Source organism: Marmota monax, unplaced genomic scaffold (genome assembly GCF_021218885.2).
Source record: "Marmota monax isolate L192 unplaced genomic scaffold, Marmota_monax_Labrador192_F-V1.1 WCK01_AAM20220418_F8-fsc00258, whole genome shotgun sequence".
Lineage (NCBI taxonomy): Eukaryota > Metazoa > Chordata > Mammalia > Rodentia > Sciuridae > Marmota > Marmota monax.
Window position 1 is genome coordinate 298,946 of NW_026692172.1, and position 22,782 is coordinate 321,727.

The following is a 22,782-nucleotide window of genomic DNA, read 5'->3' on the forward strand; positions in this document are numbered from 1 at the left end:
AGCATAGAGTTCTAACCTGACCCTGAAGACTCTGATCCCTTCGTTCCATGCAAGTAACCACACCCAGGCTCCAGGACCAAGGATGGGACAAGGAATGAAAGGCAGGCCCTATATTGCTTCCCAAGATGACCTCCTAGGCCAAAGTAGCATCAAAATGAGCAGAAAGAGGAGGTGGGTAAGGCAGCGTGCCCGTGCCACTCGCTTCTCTAAGAGGCCAAAGTCAAGGAGAAGGACTGCCTCCCTCACCTCATCCAGAAGGAAGAAAGAAAGAGTAGGGAGGTGCTCTGCCTCACAGCTGTTGTAAATTCCATCCCTCAATCAGACCTTAAAGGACCATCTCACTCCCATGCCTCTAAAGGCAGCATTTCCCAAATGTGGCCTACTGCTGACTCAAAGTGAACATATCTGAGATGACTGTTATGAATGCAGATTCCTGGGTCCAGTCTCAAATGTGGACACTCTAGGGGTAGTAGGTTGAGTGAGTTTTTCTGAGGATTTTCTATGACTACTCAAATGTGGAAATCACTGTGAGCACAGCTGCTGGAGCTTAAAGAAGATGACTTCCCAGGGGTTCTCAATCCTGACTGAAAACTGGAATATCACCAGGGGAGCTTTAACTATTCTGGGTGTTTGGTATCATCCCCAGCCATCCTGACATAATGGATCCAAGGAGTTACCAGGGATTTTGGATTGTTTTCTAAATTTGCAGATGATTTGAGAACTCCAACTTCGAATTTTCTGGTTACCATGAGGAGTGTTGAATGGGCTTCATCAGAGAAACCTGAGGGAGTGGAAGATGAATCTGTGGGAGTTCTTCTACTCTAATCACTTTAATAGGATCCTCCAGGGCTGGGCCTGTCGTTAAGGCTGCCCCAGGCCAAGATTCTGCAGATAGGTGGTAGGAGTAGACTTGATATTGCCCAAGTTTGTTGGTGCTCTGGAGAAAAGGTAGAATGGGAGGTCAAGACTGGGCATTAAGAGTTGATCAGTCTGGCCTGATTTGTGGGAGGACTTTACCTCCAAACAAGAATATCTATGGACAGGCAACGTGAGTGACTATGGAAAAGCATAGACTTTGGTTTGGAGATTTTGTGTGTGTGTGTGTGTGTGATGATGATAGAGGTCGGGTGGTCATTTGTTGTTATTGTTGTTGTTTTGGTACTGGGGATGAAACTGGGGTGCTTAATCACTGAGCCACATCCCCAGACATTTTTGATATTTTATTTTGAGACAGGGCCTCACTAAGTTACTGAGGCTGGATCTAAACTTGAGATCCTCCTGCCTCAGCCTACTGAGCCACTGGGATTACAGGCATGTGCCACCAGGCATGGAGGTTTTGTTTTCTTTTAACAGATCAGAGGTCTTATTTTTTTACACCTATTATGCCATGACTTCAAAGAAAATAGTTACAGAAGTTCAGCCTCCTCCCATTATTTCTCCCAAAGTTTGCTCCTCTGGGTGGAGCATGTTGCCATTTCAGTTAAACTCAGGTACTTTTTGGCTTCCTTCTTTTCCTCCTCATTTTCCTTGATGCCTTTCAGGAAGGTATCTCACCTTTTAGGTGTGCTCAATACACACATTAATTCTCTGACAAAAATCTTTCCCGGGTTCATTTGTAACAATGCCAACAGCATTCTGGGTAACATTATAGACTTCCAGTTCTGCCTTGGTAACATTTGCGGGGCATCCCTTTTTAAACAGCACCAATTCTATTGATGTTTATATATCACCTTGATTTTAGAGTTACATGTATGTGGCTAAAGGAACAAGTCTGCATTGGCGGGGGGTTGGTACCAGGGATTGAACTCAGGGGCCCTGGACCACTGAGCCACAACACCAGCCCTATTTTGTATTTTATTTAGAGACAGGGTCTCACTGAGTTGCTTAGTGCTTCGCTGTTGCTGAGGCTGGCTTTGAACTTGCAATGCTCCTGCCTGAGCCTCCAGAGCCACTGGGATTACTGGCATGTACCACCGCACCTGGCAAGTCTGCATTTTCTAAAAGGTCTAGAGAACACACATCCATTAGGTGGCCCTCCTCTTCCCCTTTGTGTTCCTCATTTTGGCGGACCACTATAAGGATGGCCTTTCTGGCACAATGGATGCTAAACATAGTCTTTGTAAGTTTGATAGATCTGTGCTTGGGTTGTAAACCTATCTCTAATTAGCAGCAATTTATCCTTTCCAAGGCAATTTTCTTTGCTTCTTTGGGTAGTGAGTCTCCTCACCTATGAAATGGAGATAATATATTTTACTCACAGATGGTTGTGAGGACTTTAGTAAATAAAGTCCTAATTGTATAAAGCCTAATTAGACACATTACTTATGGTTACACGTCTGAAGCTATTTTTCCATTTCTCTTTTTTTCTAACTTGATCTTGGGCCCTGACATGCTGTAAAACAAAAGCCATGGATTTAGGGTGCCTCTAGATCTGGACTAGCTCAACAAACCATTAGCTGGGTGATTTTCAGCAAGGTTTCTCCCTGTCTTCTTCATCTAAATCACTGGCTCTTTCAGAGAGTTGTTGTGAAGATTGTATTGTACATATTGTTATTATATAAAATTATACACACACACACACACACACAAAAGTAAGGAATAGGATCAGATGATTCACAGTGGGCAAACCCTGAATAACAAAACTTGTATAAATATATATAATAAAAATCAGAAAAAATGTAATTGAAAATCACATAAGATATGATTCCACATCTACTGGATTGGCAGTACAATAAAAGTCTGACTTACTAAAGTTAAAGTGAGAAAGGACATATGTAATTATCTTATACTACTGGCAGGAATGAGATTTGGTACAATTGTGTTAAAGAGCAATTTTGGAATTATCTCTAGTAAGGTGGAAGGTGTTCAATTCAGCAAAGCTATTTGGAGAGTAACAGTTTATAGGCGTTTTTGTCTGTGACTCACAAAAATGAATGCATCTCAGAACAAACAGAAGCACATGCACACACATATATACCTAAGTAAATGTTTCCTGAAAAAATACCGATAACATATCCCTATTCAAGATACTTTTGCTCTTTGATCAAACAAAGGCTTGGCTAAATGGATAGATACTCTATTGATAAGAGAGTAGACATGGGCCAGAAAACAGAACCAAGATTAATTCTATGGATTTGTCTCTAGTGGACTCTGTGACCTTGGATAATTCACTTGTTTTCTGTGGGGTCTGTTTTCCTACCAGCAACAATGGGAGACAGGGAATAGAAGCAAGAAAGTCCTGAAAGTTCATTTCAGCTTCAGTTATCTACAGAAGTGTTTCCCATGCTTCGGCATTCTTCCAAAATACCTAGAGAACCTGTTAAACATGCACATTCCCAGAGATTGGGGTTTCTTCGATTTATGATGGGGCCTGGCCAAGTGTATTTCTCACAAGGAACACAAGTGATTTTTGCACACATGACTCACAGACCAGACTATGAGGCAAAATGTCCTGTAGGTTTACATTCAAACAGGTGTTGGAGTCTGTTTCCAGGGTTCTAAATGGCTATAACAGGAACCACACACCTTCCCTTCCCCATCCTCAATGCCAGTTCTGAATCAGCTGTCACTCCCAATTTAGGGGCATCAACAAGGACCACTCAGCTATAGGGTGTCATGGCAGAGTGATCCCTATCTTCTACACATATGGGGACATGATCATGACTGGTCATACCCCAGGCAGGGGGGTCTAGGAATGTTCAGGTGTGATGGCCTGAGATGCCACTTAATAGTATCAAGTACACTGACTCTTGAAGGACAACCCTCTTGCCTGCCTCTCCCATATCCACATTTTCCCAACAAGACAGCACACTCCAGAAGAACCCAGAGAAGAGCCCCATGAAGTAAACAGGGTTTCCCAGATTTAATCAGAGGCGATAACACCAAGAGCCAAAGTCCTCACCTTAGTGAGCCCATTCTGCTCTCAGGATTGGACCTCACATTTATGACAGTGTACAGGGAAGGGGCCACCATGAGAATTGGGCCCTAACTGCTGCTGAAGAAGCGCCTCTATGTCTTAGAGAGACAGGTTCCAATCTCCCATCTTCAGCCCCACAGGCTCCTCCTAGCAAGCTGGATAATAGGTAGGACTAAAACATGGCAGACAGGGCCCACTCACAGCACCAGTGTCAGATGCAAAGGGCTGAAGAGGCCACCTCTCTTACTTTTAAAGACCTTCTTCCTCCAAGCCTTCAGCAGACACAGGTTAGAAGATCCCTCAGATCACTCCACTTGCCGTGGAACTCCCTTCCCCAGCCTTCCTGCCAAGTACTCCCCACCTAACTCCCAAGTGAACTGGACAGCACCTGCAGGCTCCCTGACTCTGCAGGCACAAAAATCCACTTGCTAGAATGTTCTTCCTGCTGGTGAGCCAGGCCTGCCCCTTATGATTTCCTCCTACTCACCCAAGTTTTGCCCTCAGGACCCCACCCACACAGGATGGCTCCTTCTTCCTGGCAGTGTCCTTCACTTAGATGATCACAGCTTACTCTGCCATTCCTACTCCCCAGCCAGACCCCCACTAAATCATTTCATTGATACATTATTCACACACCATCCACTTCACTAATTCAAAGGGTACAATTCAATGCTTTTAGTGCATTCACAGAGTTGGGCAACACTTACTACAGTCAATTTTAGAAAACTGTCTTCACTCTAACTCCAAAAGAAATCCTATACCTCTTTGTAAGCCATTTCTCACTAGCACCCAGATTCCTAGGTAGCCATTTATTTCATGTCTCTATTGATTTTACTGTGCTGGAAGATTGGGTAGCATGGGTTTGAATCCCACTCTGTGAAACTTTGAACAAGTTGATTCACTTCAGTTTGATTCAATTTCTCCAGCATAAAAAAGAAACAATATTGGTTTCTACCTCATAGAGTCATAATGAGGCTTAAATAAGCTATTGCATATAAAGCATTTTGTACAGTGTTTGCTTTTATTGCTGCTTTTTATAAAGTGATTTTCCTGATTATTGCTCTCAGCTTCCACTGGTGCGTTCTCTCTCACCAGGATGGAATAGAGGGGTGACGATGCAAGTATTTAGCAAATCAGCATACTTAATAACCTATTAAAGCATGGACATTACCCATCAGTATGGGCTGAATACTGAAGTAGAAGCTATACGTTTTCTATCAGGCCTGACACTTACCCTCTTCTTTCTGAATGGTGTAGAGACCCAGGGCCCAGGGAGTCATTGGGATACCATAGGACACCCTTGGAGGATACTGGGATGCTGCTACATGTCAATCAGTATAAAATAAGTTCAATAATTTTTGCCAGGGATTGAAAACAGGGGTTCCCTATGGCTAAGCTTCATCACCAGACATTTTTAAAAAATATTTTTAGTTGGAATTCGACACACTATCTTTATTTTAATGTGGTGCTGAAAATTGAACCCAGTGCTCCACATATGCTAGGCAAGAACTCTACCACTAAGCCACAACCCCAGCCCCTCATCAGCCATTTTTTATTTTGAAACAGTGTCTCAAAAGTTGTCCAGCCTGGCCTTTAATTTGCAATCCTCCTGCCTCAGCCTCCTGAGTAGCTGAAATTTCGGGCATGCATCACCATGCCCAGCTGATTTCAGTATTTCATTATCCAGTGTGGTCCTAACGTCATGTACTGTCATTTCTGAGCAATACCACCATACTACCTGCTATGGGTAACAAACTTCTAGTCACAGTTATGTTCTCACTGCTTTTTGATGTCCACATCATACTACAGAAGATCCTGTGATTAAAACCCTCAAGCCAGTTGAGACAACATACATCTGCAATCCCAGCAGCTCGGGAGGTTAAGGCAGGAGGATTGCAAGTTCAAAGTTAGCCTCAGCAACTAAGTGAGGCACTATGTCAAAATAAAATACAAAAAGGGCTGGAGATGTGGATCAGTGGTTAAGCCACCCTGAGTTCAAGCCCTAGAACAAAAATGAACAACAACAACAAAAAAAAAAAAACCTCAAACTTTTTTTTTTTTTTTTAATTCAGGCTACTGCTAAGTTTTAACATCCTTTACAAACTTCTATTCTGAATATGTTTTGAACCCACATTCAGAATCTTAAATTTACGAACGTGATTTGTGTTGAATTAGGACATTTGCTTTATACCAGACCTCCTGAAGAGGCTTCAATACAGCTAGGCAGGCAGGCAAGGCTGGCAATGACAGCAATGAAACTTGGCCCCTATATATGTTCCTTGTTTCCTCTGAAGCAGAAAGAACTATGTTTAGTCTTGCCCTTGTCCATGGCCAATGTGTACAAGAGGAGATGGCCTGGGGGAAGAGTAGGAGATGGCAAGACTATTAAAAGGATTATACCTCCTACCTAAACATAGATGTGACAAAGCCAGACCAATTCAAATTCCAAACACTTCTTCAGGTGGAAGTTGTTCTGGGATCAGTTTTCAAGATGGAGGCTTTAGAAATGAAGGCAAAATGAGGCTCAGGTGAAGCAGACATTCCAAGTAATCTAACAAAAAGATGAAACTAAATGGGAAATTGACTCTGATAAAAATACAGCTAATGGCTTCCAAGAGGTGTGTGTGGCAGGGTGGGGTGGTAGGATGTGTTTGACAAGGACTAGTAAATGTGATGGAGGAAAATGCAGGTGGACCTTTTCACTGAGACCCAGACTAGCAAGGTATTTCAAATCTTGTTTGGAGGGTTGGGGTCTTGGTGGTCTCTCATTGGCGCTGCAAGTGGGGAGGAAGAGGACAGCTGGTGGCAACAGTGGGACATGGCTCACTCCATCTGGGTTGATTGCAGATAATCCAAGGAGCCATTGTGGCAATGTGGGCACCCTGTCTAGTGAGGAAGTTGGGGGCTTTCTGAGCTAGGCAGCTGGTATGCTCAGGATGATTGTTGGCATCTGGGGATCTTAATGAAAAAAGTATTAGTTGGATATGGTGGTGTACACTTTTTATCCTAGCTACTCAGGAGGCTGAGGGAGGATGGTAAGTTTGAGGGCAGTTCAGGTGAATTATAAAGACCCTGTTTCAAAATAAATAAAAAGGGGTGTGGGTGTAGATCAGTGGTAGAGCACTTGCCTAGCATGCCCAAGACCTCAGGTTTAATACCCAGTACAAAAAAAAAAAAAGAGTCTCTCCTCATGAAGTTAGTGGAGCAGCTCAGAGAAGGAAAAGATAGAAATGCATTTCAGTATTGTAAGGTGGGGAGCAGATATTCAAAAGACTCCAAGATGGGCTGAGAGTGTAGCTCAGCAGTGTAGCACTTGCCTCACCAGGCCCTGGGGTCAACCCCCAGAACTGCACAGAGGGAGGGACATGGATGGATGGATAGATGATAGATAGTTAGAGAGAGAGCAAGATAGACATGAGAGAGAGGGAGGGAGAGAGAGATATGAGAGAGAGGGAGGGAGATGTGAGATCTGATGAGAGCTGATGTTTATTGATGCTGGTTTTGATCCAAATCTCTCTTAAACCTTGTGCTTTCAACACTTGTTATTGAAACACTGCTTTACAGGGCAAGGGTACCCTTGTATACCCCCATATAGTTTGAATGTTTTTCTCCAGAATGCATTCACGTCCCCCAGGCTAGAATCTCTTTTTACTTCATCTGAGTTCATAGTGTAAATAAGAGCAGAAGGTTCTACCTGGGTTCAAATCCGACTCCTGTTACTTATTAGCTGTCAGTGTCACAAGTTGCTTCACCTGCCTGTGACTCAGTTTCCTCATCTGTGGAAGGATTATAAGAAGAGCAACTGCCTCCTAGGATTGTTGTGAGGAATCACAGCCCGGAAAGAACAGAGCTTAGCAGGTACTAATGCCTCAATAAACATTATGATTTGGATTCAGATTCATCATCCAGTTTAATCCTAGTCCTTCCTGCTTTGTGACTTTTCCAAAGGTCCCTAACTAAGCCTCTGAGAAAAATGATGTTTTCACAAAAAGCAATCTCTTCTTCCCTTCTACCAGCTTCCCATTCCATACTCTGAACTGTCACAATACTTTTGGCCTCTTCACGACTACATGCTGTGGTCACATCTCTCACCCCTGTTGCCCTAATCTAGGGCCATTCCACATATCCTCGACTCCGCCCATATTACCAAACTTCTTTACCCAGGAGGCTACTAACCCTACTCCCTTCTCTCACTCTCTGCCTTCTCCCTCTATTTACATTGACTACCCATTCACTGGGTCATACAAGCCAGATACCTAAAAGTCATCATTCTAGATCAGGGATCATCAACTTTTTTCTATAAAGTACCAGACAGTAAATACCTAAGGCTCTGAGGACCCCAGTCTCCATTAGAACATGCACAAAACAGCCATAGAAGGTGCACAAATGAATTGGTGTGGCTGTGTTCCAATAAAACGTTATAAATGTAGGCAGTGGGCAAGTTCAGCCTGCAGGCTATGGTTGGATAAGAATTATTATTGCACACTGTAACTGTTTGCTCAAAATCCATTCTTTCATCAAATCGATAAAAAGGATCTCCAATCTGTCCACTTCCCATGAACTCAATTACCTCTGCCCTAGACCAAGCCTCTATCATCTCTTGCCTGGACCATTCATTTCAGGATTCTCCCAATAGTTTCCCCTGACTCTCCTCTTGTCCTATAGTCCACTTGTCACAAAGCAGCCGGAGTGTTCCTTTCAAAGTTAACATCTGATCTTGTTACCAATGCCGCAGTCTGACTGGGCACAACTCAGGAGCCACTTGTCAAAAGAAATGAACTTTATTTTTAGAACACACACACCTCACCACACAGCTCCTCAGGAAAACCCTCAAAGCCCAACTGCCACCACTGGCTTCCCACAAGCCTCTCAACCTCCCCAACTCCTCCTGCTCTTGAGGCCCATTGGCTGGGTCGGGTGGGCAGAGCCAAAAAAAGTCCCCCAATGAGCAGCTCTGTGGTCTGAAATGGCAGGGAAACAGCCCAATGAGCATCACCACAGAGGAGCCAATCAATTGGCAGCTAGAAGTTTGCTGGGGCTGCTGTGAGCCAATCATCAGCTGGCAGCTGGAAGTTTGCTGGGGCCCCTTCGGCTATGGCTCTCAACACTTGTTACTCTTCTCTTTAAAACCGTTCAATGTTCTCACACTTTTTCTTCGTCTTCTTCTTTTTTTTTTTTTTTTTTTTTTTTTTTTGGTACCAGGAATTGAACTCAGGGGCACCCAACCACTGAGCCATATCTCCCTCTATTTTGTATTTTATTTAGAGACAGGGCCTCACAGAGTTGATTAGCCTTGTTAAGTTGCTGAGGCTGGCTTTGAACTCTCATCCTTCTGCTTCAGTCTCCCAAGCCACTGGGATTACAGGCATGTGCCACCACACCCAGCAGTTTCTCACTTTTCTTAAGATAAAGACCAAACCCTTAATATGATTTATAAAATGCTGCCTGATCTGACACTGCCTATCTTCACAGAGTTTTCTCTTATCAACCTCTGCCAATGACTTTGCCTTAGCCACACTGGCTTTCCTTTATTTCTTCAAACACGCCCAACTCTAAATACCATAGAACCTTTGCATAAACTGTTCTCCATAGTGAAAATCTGCCCGCTTCCCATCCCTCCATCTCCGTCAATCCATACATAATCAATGCCTATTTATTTATGAACCCTCAATTCAAACATCATTTGCTAAGGAAAGCCCAAACTAGAATAGACTCCATATTAACATACTTTCAGAGTTCCCCATAATTTTTCTTCATAGAACTTTTCCCAGTTTATAATTATGCAGTGATTTCATGATTATTTGATTAAATAATATATTTCTTACTAGGGTGATGCTCCATGACAGCAGAGACTGGGTCTATCATCTATCTTGTTGATTAAAGTAGACTCAGTCTTTAACAAAACTGGTTTTGAATAAGCTATTAATTTTTAAAAGGCTTTATTAAGGTACAATAGACAAAATCAAAATGTGTCATTTGTATCTGATTTATCTTACTTTATATAGTGTTTTTCACATGTATGCATTTTGGAGCATGTATTCAAACTCCATTCCCTTCTCATGGCCAAATACGCTTCCACTGTGTATATATTTCACATTTTGTTTATCTGTTGATGGACACTAGGGTTTCGTCTACTTTTTGACTATTGTGAATAATGCTGCAATGAACATTGCTGTACAAGTATCTGTTTGAAATGTCCTTTCTTTTGGATGTGTATTAGGAAGAGAATTACTGGGTCATATGGTAATCCTACTTTAAATTTTTGAGGAATTACCAAACTCCTTTTCACAATAACTGAACCATCTTACATTCCCACCAGCAATGTATGAGGGTTCTGTACAGTTTCTATACATTCTTTCCAACACTTACAACTTTTCATTTTCTTAACTTATAGCCACCCTAGTAGGTATAAAAAAGGTATATCTTTGTAGTTTTCATTTGCATTTCCCTAATGACTAATGATGTTGAACATTTTTTTCTTTTGGCTGTTGGAATTGAACCCTAGACCTTATACATGCTAGGCAAGCACTCTACCACTGAGCTATACTCCAGCCCTGAACACCTTTTTATATGCTTATTACTATTTACATATATTCTTTGAAGAAATGTCTACAAATTCCTTTCCCATGTCTTTGAATTGGGTTGTTTATGTGTTGAGTTGTAGGAGTTCTTTACCTATTCTTGATATTAAGTCAGGGGCACTCAACCCTTATCAGATACATGGTTTTCAAATATTATTTCTCATTCTTTATGTTGTCTTTTTCACTTTGACAAATTCTGATTTAGCTGTTTTTCATTTTGTTGCTTATGGTTTTGGTGTCATAGCTAAGAATGCAGTACCAAATGCAAGGTCATGGAGATGTATCCCTCTGTGCTTTGTCTTGGGTATGTCTGTGGCTTTCTAATATGCATGGTGTTTTTCAAATGCCTTCATTTCCCAAAGAAACTTTCCCCAGCTTTGGTTCCCCAGACCTCAGGCAATCCTTTGCCCAAGGAATCTGTTTTCAGTTCAGCTTGCAAAGTTTTTAAGTGATGGCAAACGCTTCTTAGCCTGAGATACAAGTGAAGGGAAACAGAGATAAACACTTGTGTCCATCCTCGTGTAGCCCCAGATAGGTTAGAACAGATATACTCAAGAGTTTACAAATAAGGTCTTCTCTTTCTAGAACCAGGGAATAACAGGATCCTGCACATGCGGAATGTGGACTAAGATGCTGCTGCACAAAGGGAAAGAGGAGGGAAGGACAAACCAAAATGCCACTGAGTGTTCCTACTACTGTGAAGTTGATTTTCTTAATTAAGCATTCACTTAGTTGTTGTAAAGCTTTGACTGATTTTCAGAATTCTTTTTTTTTCTTTTTTTGGGGGGTAGGGTGTGTTGGGAATTGAACTCAGGGATACACAACCCTTGAGCCACATCCCCAGCCCTATTTTGTATTTCATCTAGAGATAGCGTCTCACTGAGTTGCTTAGTGCCTCACTTTTGCTGAGGTTGGCTTTGAACTTGCGATCCACTGGTCTCAGCCTCCGGAGCCGCTGGGATTACAGGCATGTGCCACTACAACTGGTGTGATTTTCAGAATCCTGATAAACTTGGTTCTGTTCTTTTTTTCTTGATTTTCAATGTTTCTATGGGAGGGCAGAACACCCACAAGCCCTATAAATTATTCTGATGTAAGCTCTAGTTGAGAACCTGTGGTCTAAAATAGCATATGGCCTTCAAACATGGCTCATCTTCCTGGGGATGCAGCTGGAGCTTTTTTGTGGCACTCTAGCATCTCTATGTTGGATTCTTTGAGAAATCCACAGCAGGCATCTAGAGTGAATTGACTTCCACTTATAGCTCCCTTTCTTCTTCTCCCCAACAATAGACACTCATGGACACTCACAATTGGTTCTACACCCCTAATACCGGTGAACTTTGACCTAAGTGAATCACAGTCTAAGTAAAACCAAACAGCTATGGCTGGATATAGATCTTGGCTTAATCCCATTCTTCAGAGGTAGGGTTACTGGTCTTATTAGCCATGGAAAAGTACATAGACCCCAAATTCAAAGACTGAAGGAAATTCAAGTGAATCCCAAAGAAATAATTTTCTTGCATAGTAGAAAGAAGTTTCTACTAGTAGGAGAAGTTCTGATAATTGTGCAGTTTGTAAATGACCAGGGTGAGGGCAAACTGGGGGATCTGTTGGGACACCCCATTTGCATTGCAATCATACTCTTTTGAATCAGGTCATATTCTTTCATGGGGATTTTGCCAGTGACTAGTGGAGATTATGTGGAGTTTAAAGCCCCAGCTCTCCCCTAATGTGAACCCAGGTTTCTCAACTCTGGTTGGCCCTTAGTTCTCTTGGCCAATAATGACTAATGATCTGCATAAATGGGCTTGATGGGGTGAAGGAAAGGATAAGTTCTATGAGTCAGCAAAACTCTCCAGCTTCGCTGTCCAGGGACAGGGTTCTCCTTTATAAGTGTTAGAGATGAAAAGTCTAAATGGCAGTCACCAGATCTATAGGCATGCACACCCAGCCCCCTGCACTCACGTGGTCCCCTGAGAGCCCACATACCACACTCCCCACACACACATGCTGTGGGCCAAAATGTAGCATGGTTCTACTCTAAAACAACAGCAGCAAAGCATTTATTTCCCCAAAAGGGATAAGGTCACAAGAAAAGGCCTACTAAATAATTAACTAAATCTATGGAAAAGTCATTTTAAAAATGGAGTTTTTAGGGCAAAACAACAACTTGGTGAATGTTTGGTTACAGTTTATAGCTACTTCTGTTGCCCTTGATACACTACTGTGATTTTTCAGCCTCCTTTGCCAATCTTGCTCAGTACAAAGATTAAAGTCCAAATATGTGAGTGGATTGGGCCTATTTGCACCTTGATATGTGGGCTCTTATGAGCCCAGTGAACCTCTGTGTTGATTTTTGTCAGCAGTTACCCTTGCAAGGGGAGTAGGAACTATGCCAGTTAAGAAAACACAGCCTTTTTCAAGTGTCCATAGATGAAATTTTATGTATGTGTGATACTGGGGATTGAACCCAGGGGCGCTTTACCACTGGGCTATTCTAGTGGCTTTTTTGTTTTGTTTTACTACTGGGGATCAAACCCAGGGGTGCTCTATTAATGAGCTATATCCCAGCTCTTCTTATTTTTGAGACAGGTTGTTGCTAAGTTGCTGAGGTTAGTCTTGAACTTGGAATCCTCCTGTGTCCCAAGTAACTGGGATTATAAACATCTGGCACCATACCTGGCCAGAGCTGCAATTTAATAGGGGGAACAAGTTGGGAGAGTCAAAAGACCAAACAGGAAAAAGTGAGGGCACCCAGAGGTTAGCAATAGTAGACACCTGCCTATTACCCCTAAGGGCTATGAGAAGACACAGAGGAGGTAATGTTATTGTAGTTCAGGTGCCAATTTCATCATAGAGGCTGTAAGGTAGAGGGCATACATTGGAAGGAGGGCTTGTTAGAAGAAACTGGAACTTAGGAGGGTGTCCAATTAGAGATGCCACTTGAATTAAAGGACAGTGCTAGATATCTTTTGAGTTGTTCATCCAGCATCCATTCCTACACTGTGATTTTCTTTTCTAGGGATTTGCCCCTTTTCCATTTGGTACAATTTTGGTGGTACTGTCAATCAAGATGCTGTAGCCAATCCTAACCAGGTCTTGGGTGGGCAGGTAATACTAAGTATGCCAAACACATCCTCTCTCAGGAATTTGAATCTGGAGCACAAAGACAGAAAATAGTTGAACTGTTTCAGCCATATTGTGGTACCTTGAAAAGACCATGCACTCCATTCCTATATGCCCAGATTCTCAGAAATACTCCAGTTCTTATTTAATTCTTCCCCAAAGCCTCTTTTAATACTTCCATTAAATTCCTTTATTCAGCCAAGTTTACTTAAGGCTACAGTTTTTAACTACAATGCCTACCATCCCCCCATACACCAAGTCTTTGTTTCCAATCCTCAAAACATCCACCTTCCATGCCTCCTTGGCATTAAGAATGTGTACTCATCCTTCAATACCAAATCCAAGTGTCAAGTCTTCTGTGAAACTTCCCAATCCCCTTCCTCGCCAAGAAAATTCAGTTGCTTATCTCCTCTGGCTTCCCATAATACTACATAATGTCTCTCTTTCAGTACTTATCATAATATCTGCTTATTCATTACTTGTCTTTCTCCCATCTATAATGTGAGGTCCTTGAGGGTAGAGCCATGTCTTATTTTCTCTCTGGATTCTCAGTACCTAGTATCTTGGCCCATAATGAATGCTTGATTTAAAAAGCATTTATATGAGCCAGGTGCAGTGGTGCATGCATGCAATCCCAACAGCTTGGTAGGCTGAGGCAGGAGGATTGCAAGTTCAAAATCAGCCTCAGCAAAAGTGAGGTACTAAGCAATTTGGTGAGACCCTGTTTCTAAATGAAATACAAAAAGGGCTGAGAATGTGACTTAGTGGTTGAGTGCCCCCAAGTTTGATCCCCAGTACCAAGAAAAAAAGAGTCTAAACTGCAGTCAGCAGAAAACAAAGACAAAAAAACCCCAATTTACATGAATGTAGGAATTTATAACCCTGCCAGCATATTTTCATTTAATTATAATGAAAGCTTAAGTTCTTTCCTTCCTGGCACTTAAAAGGGTTCGGAGATCATGGTCATACACACTTAAAGGGTAGAAATAAATCCAACATATTCCTTCAGTAAGAAGGACTATAAAGAGATACTTTTAAAAAGACAGAATAGAAAGTAGAAGAAAGCATATAAGGGAGGAGACAGAGTGTAAAGAGGTCAGGAGGAGTAACAGCACATTACAGAGCTGTACAAGGAAATACCTGTCGCGACCCCTTGCCGGCAAGGAAGACGCAACTCAGGAATCTTCTTTCAGCAGTTTATTCAGGCCCCTGATATTTCTTCTTCTCTCTCTCTGATGCCCCTCCCAGCCTTAATAAAGCATCCCAAGCCCCAATGCAAAGCTGCCGCGTGGAGCTTTCTCACAGGGTGGTGAAAAATCATGTGCCAACTCTCCCAGATAAGGAGTTGTTTGTCACAGACCACAGCGGAGCCAGCGTCATCTTGTAATGGCGACCATAATCTGCAGAAACGGCAGAAGCGGCTCACCACAGTTCCCCCTTTTCTGTTTTCTTAAAACAATACAGGCGAGAGTAGAGGTCCTATCCCACTGTGCAGAAGTGGCTGCATAGTATGGCTCAGTCCTAAGGAGGGCCCTTCCCCAGATCTGAGGCCATATCAGCTGACGCCTTTTTTCGTGGGGCGGGGCGTGGACGCGTCTAACCCGCATGCAATAGGACATGCTCTCCTTGAGGTCCACGTCAAGGATCACTCAAGTGCAGTGCCTTGCCTCGCATCCTGTATCGTGACGATGGTGGACGAAGGGGGATAGCTGAGGCTGAACTGTGGCTGTTTATAACGACAAACAAGTTGACAGCACCCTGAAAGAAAGGCACGGACTTTAAGGCGATAGAAAAGCACTAGTGTGGAAACCCATCTGCGTGCAATGGCAGTAAGACCGGCAGAGTGCAAGGGCTTTCCAACACTAAGAGAATAACAAGGAAAGTCGTGTCGATCCCAGTACAATGTTATAATAACTTGGGGTGTAACGACCATGACAAAGGTTTACTGTTTAAGATGCGCAAGCCAGACTTGAGGCGAGTTGCCATTTTCTAAAGCTGCAAGAGCTTGTATGATCATAGCCTTATCGTGAGCACTGCGGGCCTTAAGGCGACAGAGAAACCACAAACAAAGTACAACACCGAAGCAACACATTGCACCAAAAATGCCCACTCCCACCCATTCCTTAAAAAAGGAAAAGGCAGATGATAGCCAACTGGTGAATTGACCCAAAGTCACTGGTTCGACACGGGTGCTATTCGGAACAGCAATCTGAGTTAGTTGAGACTGGATCAAGTTTTCTGCTTCCATGGACCAGGTTCCGGATAAATATTCCCCGATGATGCGGGAGGCATTTCTGGAATCATAAAATCTGACAGAGGTTATACATAAATGTGCACGTTGATCAATACAACCCAAATGTACTAGATCAGACAATTCCTCAACTTGAGCTTGAAGCAGATCTATCCTTTGATTAGCAGCTAGAATCCCAGATAAAGTGTGTTGATTAATTTTACTTTGAGACTCAAGTATGGTGGATGTTTGTTGAATAACCTGATTAATAGTGGCAGCAGTTTGTACCTGGCTGGCCATGGCTACTCCAGCTGTAACTGCTGCAGCAGCAGATATCGCCACAGCTGTCACCATAGCTGCCGTAATTCCAAAATCTCTACGGGCTCCAATCAGTTCAACAATAGGAAATGACTCTGGATCTGCAGTAACCGGGATCGGGACAAAAGTTGGAATTTTCATAACCATTGCCATAGGCCAGGATCCATTCCAACACTCAGACAAATAACAGGTAATATTAGAACAATTAAGCATCCCCTGTAATGTAACATTAGCCAAAAGAAACAGGAACGGAGATTGGAGACAGACTGCTGCAGAGGGTAATGTAGCATTAAACAATTGTGAATTGTGTGAAGTAATTTTAAGTCTCCTACCTCGCTCCGAGTCTTGGGTACTGCCAGAAACATTAAACAGCCAACTTTGGGCTCCTAATATTTCCCTGGGGAAACACAAGCGCGGACTAGACTAGCCCAATCTGAGGGAGTCATGCAAAATCTAGTAAGTCCCTCCACCTGAGTGAGAGTGAAAGCGGCATCTATGCCATAAGTGCGGACAGATTCTGCCAAGGTTTTAATTATCTTAAAGTCTAAAGGCTCATGATATCTTCCCCTGTTATTGTCCTGAAATACAGGGTATGCAAGTCCCATATCTGTCTTAACTGTCCTCCAAACTTGTGCATGAAAAGATCTCCCGGAACCTTGGCTCCCCCCCACATACGGAGGTGGGGCAATCGGCACCATATCTTCTTCTAGATATTCTACCTCCTCCTCCTCAGAGTTTTGTTGACCGATGTTAACTCCCTTCCCCTTCTTACAGTAGGCCTGCGTGCCCTGTGTCTCCTTTTTCTTCTTTTTCATTTTTATCTTATGTAGTTGTTGTAACAATATATCAAGGTCCTCAGAACTCTCTGAGTCGCTTGTGTTCTCAGGCGTTTTTAATTCGGTCAAGTCTGGGTAGAGCCTTCTCCTATTTTTATCTTCAGGCTCTTTTGCCTTCTCACTACTGTTACTTTTAATACTCTCTGCCACTTCACTACATGATCCTTCAGATTTTTCCTCATGCAGTTGCTCAAGAATAGCTTGACCCTCACTTACAGCTTCCTGGCATTTACCATCTGTTATACATCCTCTAACTAACTTCCAAAGTGGTATAATGCCACCCTGCAAGGTACCTTGCTCATGAGCGAAATCTAGATCTTTCCCTAATTTGTCCCAGCTGGGAACCGTAAGACTCCCTGAAAAAGCAAACCAAGGAGCCGCTATATCAGCTTCTCTTAAAAACATCTGCAAAGTACTCTGCTTTATCTTAAGTCCTTTTGAATGTAACAACCCATCTAGGGCCAACAAAATTGGGCTTGAAGAAGCAACGCCCATAATGTTTTTAGAGCTATAAAGAAAGTGAAAGTACAAAAGTCCCCGCTCTCTTCCTTTTACAGGGGAGCGTTCCGTTCTATGAATTCCCCGCTCTCTTCCTTTTACAGGGGAGCGTCCCTGTCGTAACAACAACAAAAGAAGCACAAAAAACAAAAGCGAAAGTAGAAGCGAAAGTACACAGTGCAGCTGCAATAAAATGTAAGGCTCTCTCTGTGTTTACAGAGGAGCTGCCCCGCTTTGGTCGGGGATCCCACTTATCTGGGACTAACCGGTGCACCACCCCTGACTGCTGAAAGTTCTGGTTCCCGGGTCTCGGCACCACTTGTCGCGACCCCTTGCCCATAAGGAAGACGCAACTCAGGAATCTTCTTTCAGCAGTTTATTCAGGCCCCTGATATTTCTTCTTCTCTCTCTCTGATGCCCCTCCCAGCCTTAATAAAGCATCCCAAGCCCCAATGCAAAGCTGCCGCGTGGAGCTTTCTCACAGGGTGGTGAAAAATCATGTGCCAACTCTCCCAGATAAGGAGTTGTTTGTCACAGACCACAGCGGAGCCAGCATCATCTTGTAATGGCGACCATAATCTGCAGAAACGGCAGAAGCGGCTCACCACAAATACCATTTGGGGCACAGAGATATGGAGAAAATTCCTAGTGTTCCCCTTGAGATAGATTCCTTAGAGATGTAAGGAAGGTGAGTCCAGTGGTATATTGGTAAATATTTGACAAACAGCTCTTTGGGCCAGGTTGTTTCCCTCTAAGGGGAAGGCCTTAATTTGTAAAATTGTCCCCATTACTTTTTGTAAGTAATCCCACCATGGCCAATTTCAAGCTACCAATGTGGTATCACTGAATGCTGAGTTAAGAAGATACACTCTGTACTATATTATTATCTAGGATTTCCACCAAACTGAATTAAACATGGTAGTCGTTTAATACTTCAACATATTTTGGTCTAACTTAATGTTGGGTTCCACCTTCACAGGATATTTTCACTACTGAAAAGAACAAAGAAGAAATACAGCTGAATACCTGGTATTATAATTATAAAAGTCCATAGCACATGCTTAGCACACTGCATACATTCATAGATGTGCACAAGTGCTAATGTGAATCTCCACAAGACTAGGATCCTAATTAGAATAAGACATACTTCATGTTTGTACAAATATGTCAAAATACACTCTACTGTCTATCACTAAAAAGAACAAATAAAATAAAAACTAAGATGATGTATGTATGGGGAGAGGGAGCAGGGAAGGAAAGGGGAAGTACTGGGGATTGATTTATAATTTGAAAAAAATTAAAGGAAATTCCTAAAGCAGAAATTCAGGCATGGGAGGATTCAGCTGAATTGAAAGTTTCCCAGACCCAAATTCAATCAATGTCAATCATCATTTTGTAGTGCTACTAACAATAATTTATTTGTAATATATCACCACATTTGTAAAATAGCTTTTAATGGATGTGTGTGTGCACATACCTATAATTCCAGCCATGATTCTGTAGACTTTCTGTTACTTTCACCAAAAGAGAAAGTCCCAGTTCACAAATTTAAGTTGTTGGGAATGGCAGAAAGGATTTGATGGCTTTGGCAGATAGTCTTAGATATTTATATTCAAATAGAACATTAACTAGAAATTGTGGAACAATTTCCACTAAAGACTAGTTTCGACACTTTGTCAGATATGAAGATGATAAACATTTCACACTTACAAGCTGAAAGTTTGAAATGTTTCAATTTGGAAGATACTAGCAAATGGATCTAATCTTTTCTTTGGTTGTATTCAGCTCTGAAAGGCATTTTTCCCATTTCATTTCAGCACGTGGATGTAGTTTTAGAATATGCCATTTTTTTTTCTCTGATAAGGGAGAAAAATCACCAAGTTAAACTCTCAGTGATTAAACCATTTGTACCACATTTAAGACACCCAAAGAAATCCTCATATTTAATATTTAAGCCCTGGAGTGATAAGCTCAGGCTGTTTAAATGTAGAATATATTGCCAAAATATCCCTTGAGCAATACAATTGAATTCATACAGATGATTTTTTTCTCGTGTCATCACTATTATGAAGAAATTCTTTATGTTCCACAGTCAAAAAAAAAAAAACTTGGGGGAATAGCTTTCCCTTGCTAGTCTTCATAAATCAGTGTAGAAAGACAGACTTTTTTGTTGAAACACATGACTAAACCAGTCAGGGTTTAGTCATTCCAGGTGAAATGGGCTGGCATGAAATAATCACACAGAGACAGAGAAATACTTTTTTCTTTGTGTTCTATGACAGCTCCTCTAACCCAGCTCCCACAAAGGAGGCAAGGCAGACAAGAAATAGACAGAGCATGCCTCGAACCTGGGTTTAATTGGGGGAGGCTGTTCCATGGAATATTCTATTTTCAAAAGGGAAAAGGGGTAGGATTACAAAGGAATAGGTGAGTGTAACTCAACCTCAGCAGTGACACCTACTCTTGCAGCCACTCCTTGTTATCTGAGTTGGGGTAACGCCCAAGTTACTGAAACCTAGCACTATTGTGCCAGATTGAAGGCAATAATTGTTCAGAACCCTGGTGCATCAAGACTTAAAGGCGTATGCATCCAGGGTAGCTCCTGACATATCCCCCCTTTCTTAATAAAGAAAAGGCAACTGGGGAATTATGTCTTTCAGTCACTGGATTCTTGGTCTGAGGTCATCATAACCTCCTATTGAGAAAGGAATTAGTAGGGGAAAAAAGCCATTAAGAACATACCATATATAATGTTTCAACATATTTAGAATTAAATTCATTTAATTAACTGTGGAAGATTCAGGTTATTATTATTACTCTGCCAAACACTCATCATAAGATTATTAATCTTTTCCCAATTTTATTGGGAAGCATTGTGTAACACAGACATTTTTATTTGGCATGGCATTTAAGCCTTTCCACAAACCATAGCATAGAGAAGAGGGTTCATTTACATCAGTCATTATAGTGGCTTCTAGAGCATTTTAACTTAGTTTCAATCTTTCCATCAGCACTTAACTATGAAGTATTTTGAAAGTAATTTAAGTCTATTAAGAAAATCCATATGTTGTAAGTTTTAAAACATAGCCATAAAGGCTGTGATTGTAGAAACAATGAATAATATTTTAAATAGTCCCTTCAAGGATTATGAGATCAAGAACTTGCTTAGGTCTGGTTAATTGGCATGCACCTGTTTCAAGCCCTGAAAATTAACTTCAGCATGCTAGCATAGGACAAAGGAACATTGATGGAGAATCAATCTCCTTTCCCCTACTATAACTAGTGCTAAAATTAGGCAAGTTGTACCTTTTATAGGTTATAGGATATTTAACCATCCTTTCTCTCAATTCTCACATTTAAGGAGTCTTTTAGGTCTGTCAGTAATGTAAATATTCTGAAGGCAGAGGTGAAACATCAAACATCCTTTGGGATGCCATCTCCCTGAGGGTTGAGGTTTATAGAAGTTATGGCATCCTCACGTGATTCTTGGAGACCAGCCTAAAATATATCCACCATTTCTAGACACTTTTCATTATACTGACAGGACGTTTGACAATTCTTCCACTTAGGTAAAGTGCCAATTTCTATTGTAGAATGATTAGGGCAATAATATATTGGTGGATATTTTATGCAAATAACTGGCCTGTATAGAAAAGTTCTATTTCAATGATCTTTCTATCTTGACAATTATCCAGATATATAGTCTTAATTTCTAAGGACCAGCATGATTGGCTGGTTTAGGTTTCTCATATGCTGTCTTTTCTCAAAAGATACTCCCAGACAGCCTGTTTACCATAGGATCAACATATAGATATAACTGGCTATTATACTCACTACAATTAATCTAGTTACATGGGTGGATTTTCCAGTCCACACTGCAATGCACATTAAAGGTGGACCTGAGAGATGGGTCTACAGAAGTCTCTTCATAATTTTTACTTATATGACAAGCCTGTATAGCTGCATGGCTGTAAATTCTGCAGCTGGGAGATTTACCTTGCCTGTGTCATGGTTTTCTTTTTTTTTTTTATTTATTTATTTATTTATTTATTTTTAATTTTTTTTATTGGTTGTTCAAAACATTATAAAGCTCTTGACATATCATATTTCATACATTAGATTCAAGTTGGTTATGAACTCCCAATTTTACCCCAAATACAGATTGCAGAATCACATCGGTTACACATCCACATTTTTACATAATGCCCTATTAGTAACTGTTGTATTCTGCTACCTTTCCTATCCTCTACCATCCCCCCTCCCTCCCCTCCCATCTTCTCTCTCTACCCCATCCACTGTAATTCATATCTCTCCTTGTTTATTTTCCCATTCCCCTCACAACCTCTTATATGTAATTTTGTATAACAATGAGGGTCTCCCTCCATTACCATGCAATTTCCCTTTTCTCTCCCTTTCCATCCCACCTCATGTATCTGTTTAATGTTAATCTTTTCTTCCTGCTCTTCCTCCCTGCTCTGTTCTTAGTTGCTCTCATTATATCAAAGAAGACATTTGGTATTTGCTTTTTAGGGATTGGCTAGCTTCACTAAGCATAATCTGCTCTAGTGCCATCCATTTCCCTGCAAATTCTATGATTTTGTCATTTTTTACTTTTTCATGATGGCTGGTTTAAACTCTATCTTTTGAAATTTGATTTAACTTACTAAATCATTTTCAGCAGCAGTGAGACTCTCAATATCACAATTAAGAGAAAATTTTTAAAAATATTTTGTAAGATCTATTATGTGCCTGTAGGGTCCTGTTTCCTCCCATTTTTAATATATTTACACTGAATGAAACGCTAGCACAAGTCATTATTAGTTTAATAATAGACAATATTACAGTATTTAAATAATAAGAAAAGATTTATTATCTCTAGCTGGCCATGAAACTTGACAAAAGTTTTTTAAAGGGACTATGGCAAATGGAAACTTAGTCTTTATTAATGGTATGACTCGATTTTGACTTTCATGGGATTATCAGAAATAGAAAATATAATAAGATGTATATGGAAATTTTATATTTTGAAATTTAGCCTTGGATTAACTTAAATAATCATCTTAATTTGGGATGAGGCTAGTGACAGAGTTTTTATCTTACAAGCTGTGGCCTTTACTAGGGGCATGAGAAATTTATACACATCTATCCAAAATAGGGAGTACATATGCTAAATAAGCCTAGATAAGATGTTTTGTTTTTGTTTACCATTAACAAAGAATGAAATACAAAAATTAATAGTCTTTTATCTATGAATCCATGAAAAACTGTCATTATTGT

At 41.3% G+C, this 22,782-nt stretch overlaps 1 protein-coding gene across 1 annotated transcript; it reads right to left on the reverse strand.

Moving 5' to 3' along the window:
• Window positions 1-14,807: 14,807 nt before the first annotated feature.
• LOC131423364 (endogenous retrovirus group K member 113 Gag polyprotein-like) lies at window positions 14,808-19,566 on the reverse strand. The gene is made up of 2 exons (XM_058572384.1): window positions 16,142-19,566; window positions 14,808-15,932 (listed from the first exon to the last, which is right to left on the reverse strand). Exon 1 carries the CDS (start codon window positions 17,500-17,502, stop codon window positions 16,558-16,560), a length of 945 nt encoding a protein of 314 aa, XP_058428367.1. The 5' UTR covers window positions 17,503-19,566; the 3' UTR covers window positions 14,808-15,932; window positions 16,142-16,557.
• Between the last annotated feature and the right edge of the window lie 3,216 nt (window positions 19,567-22,782).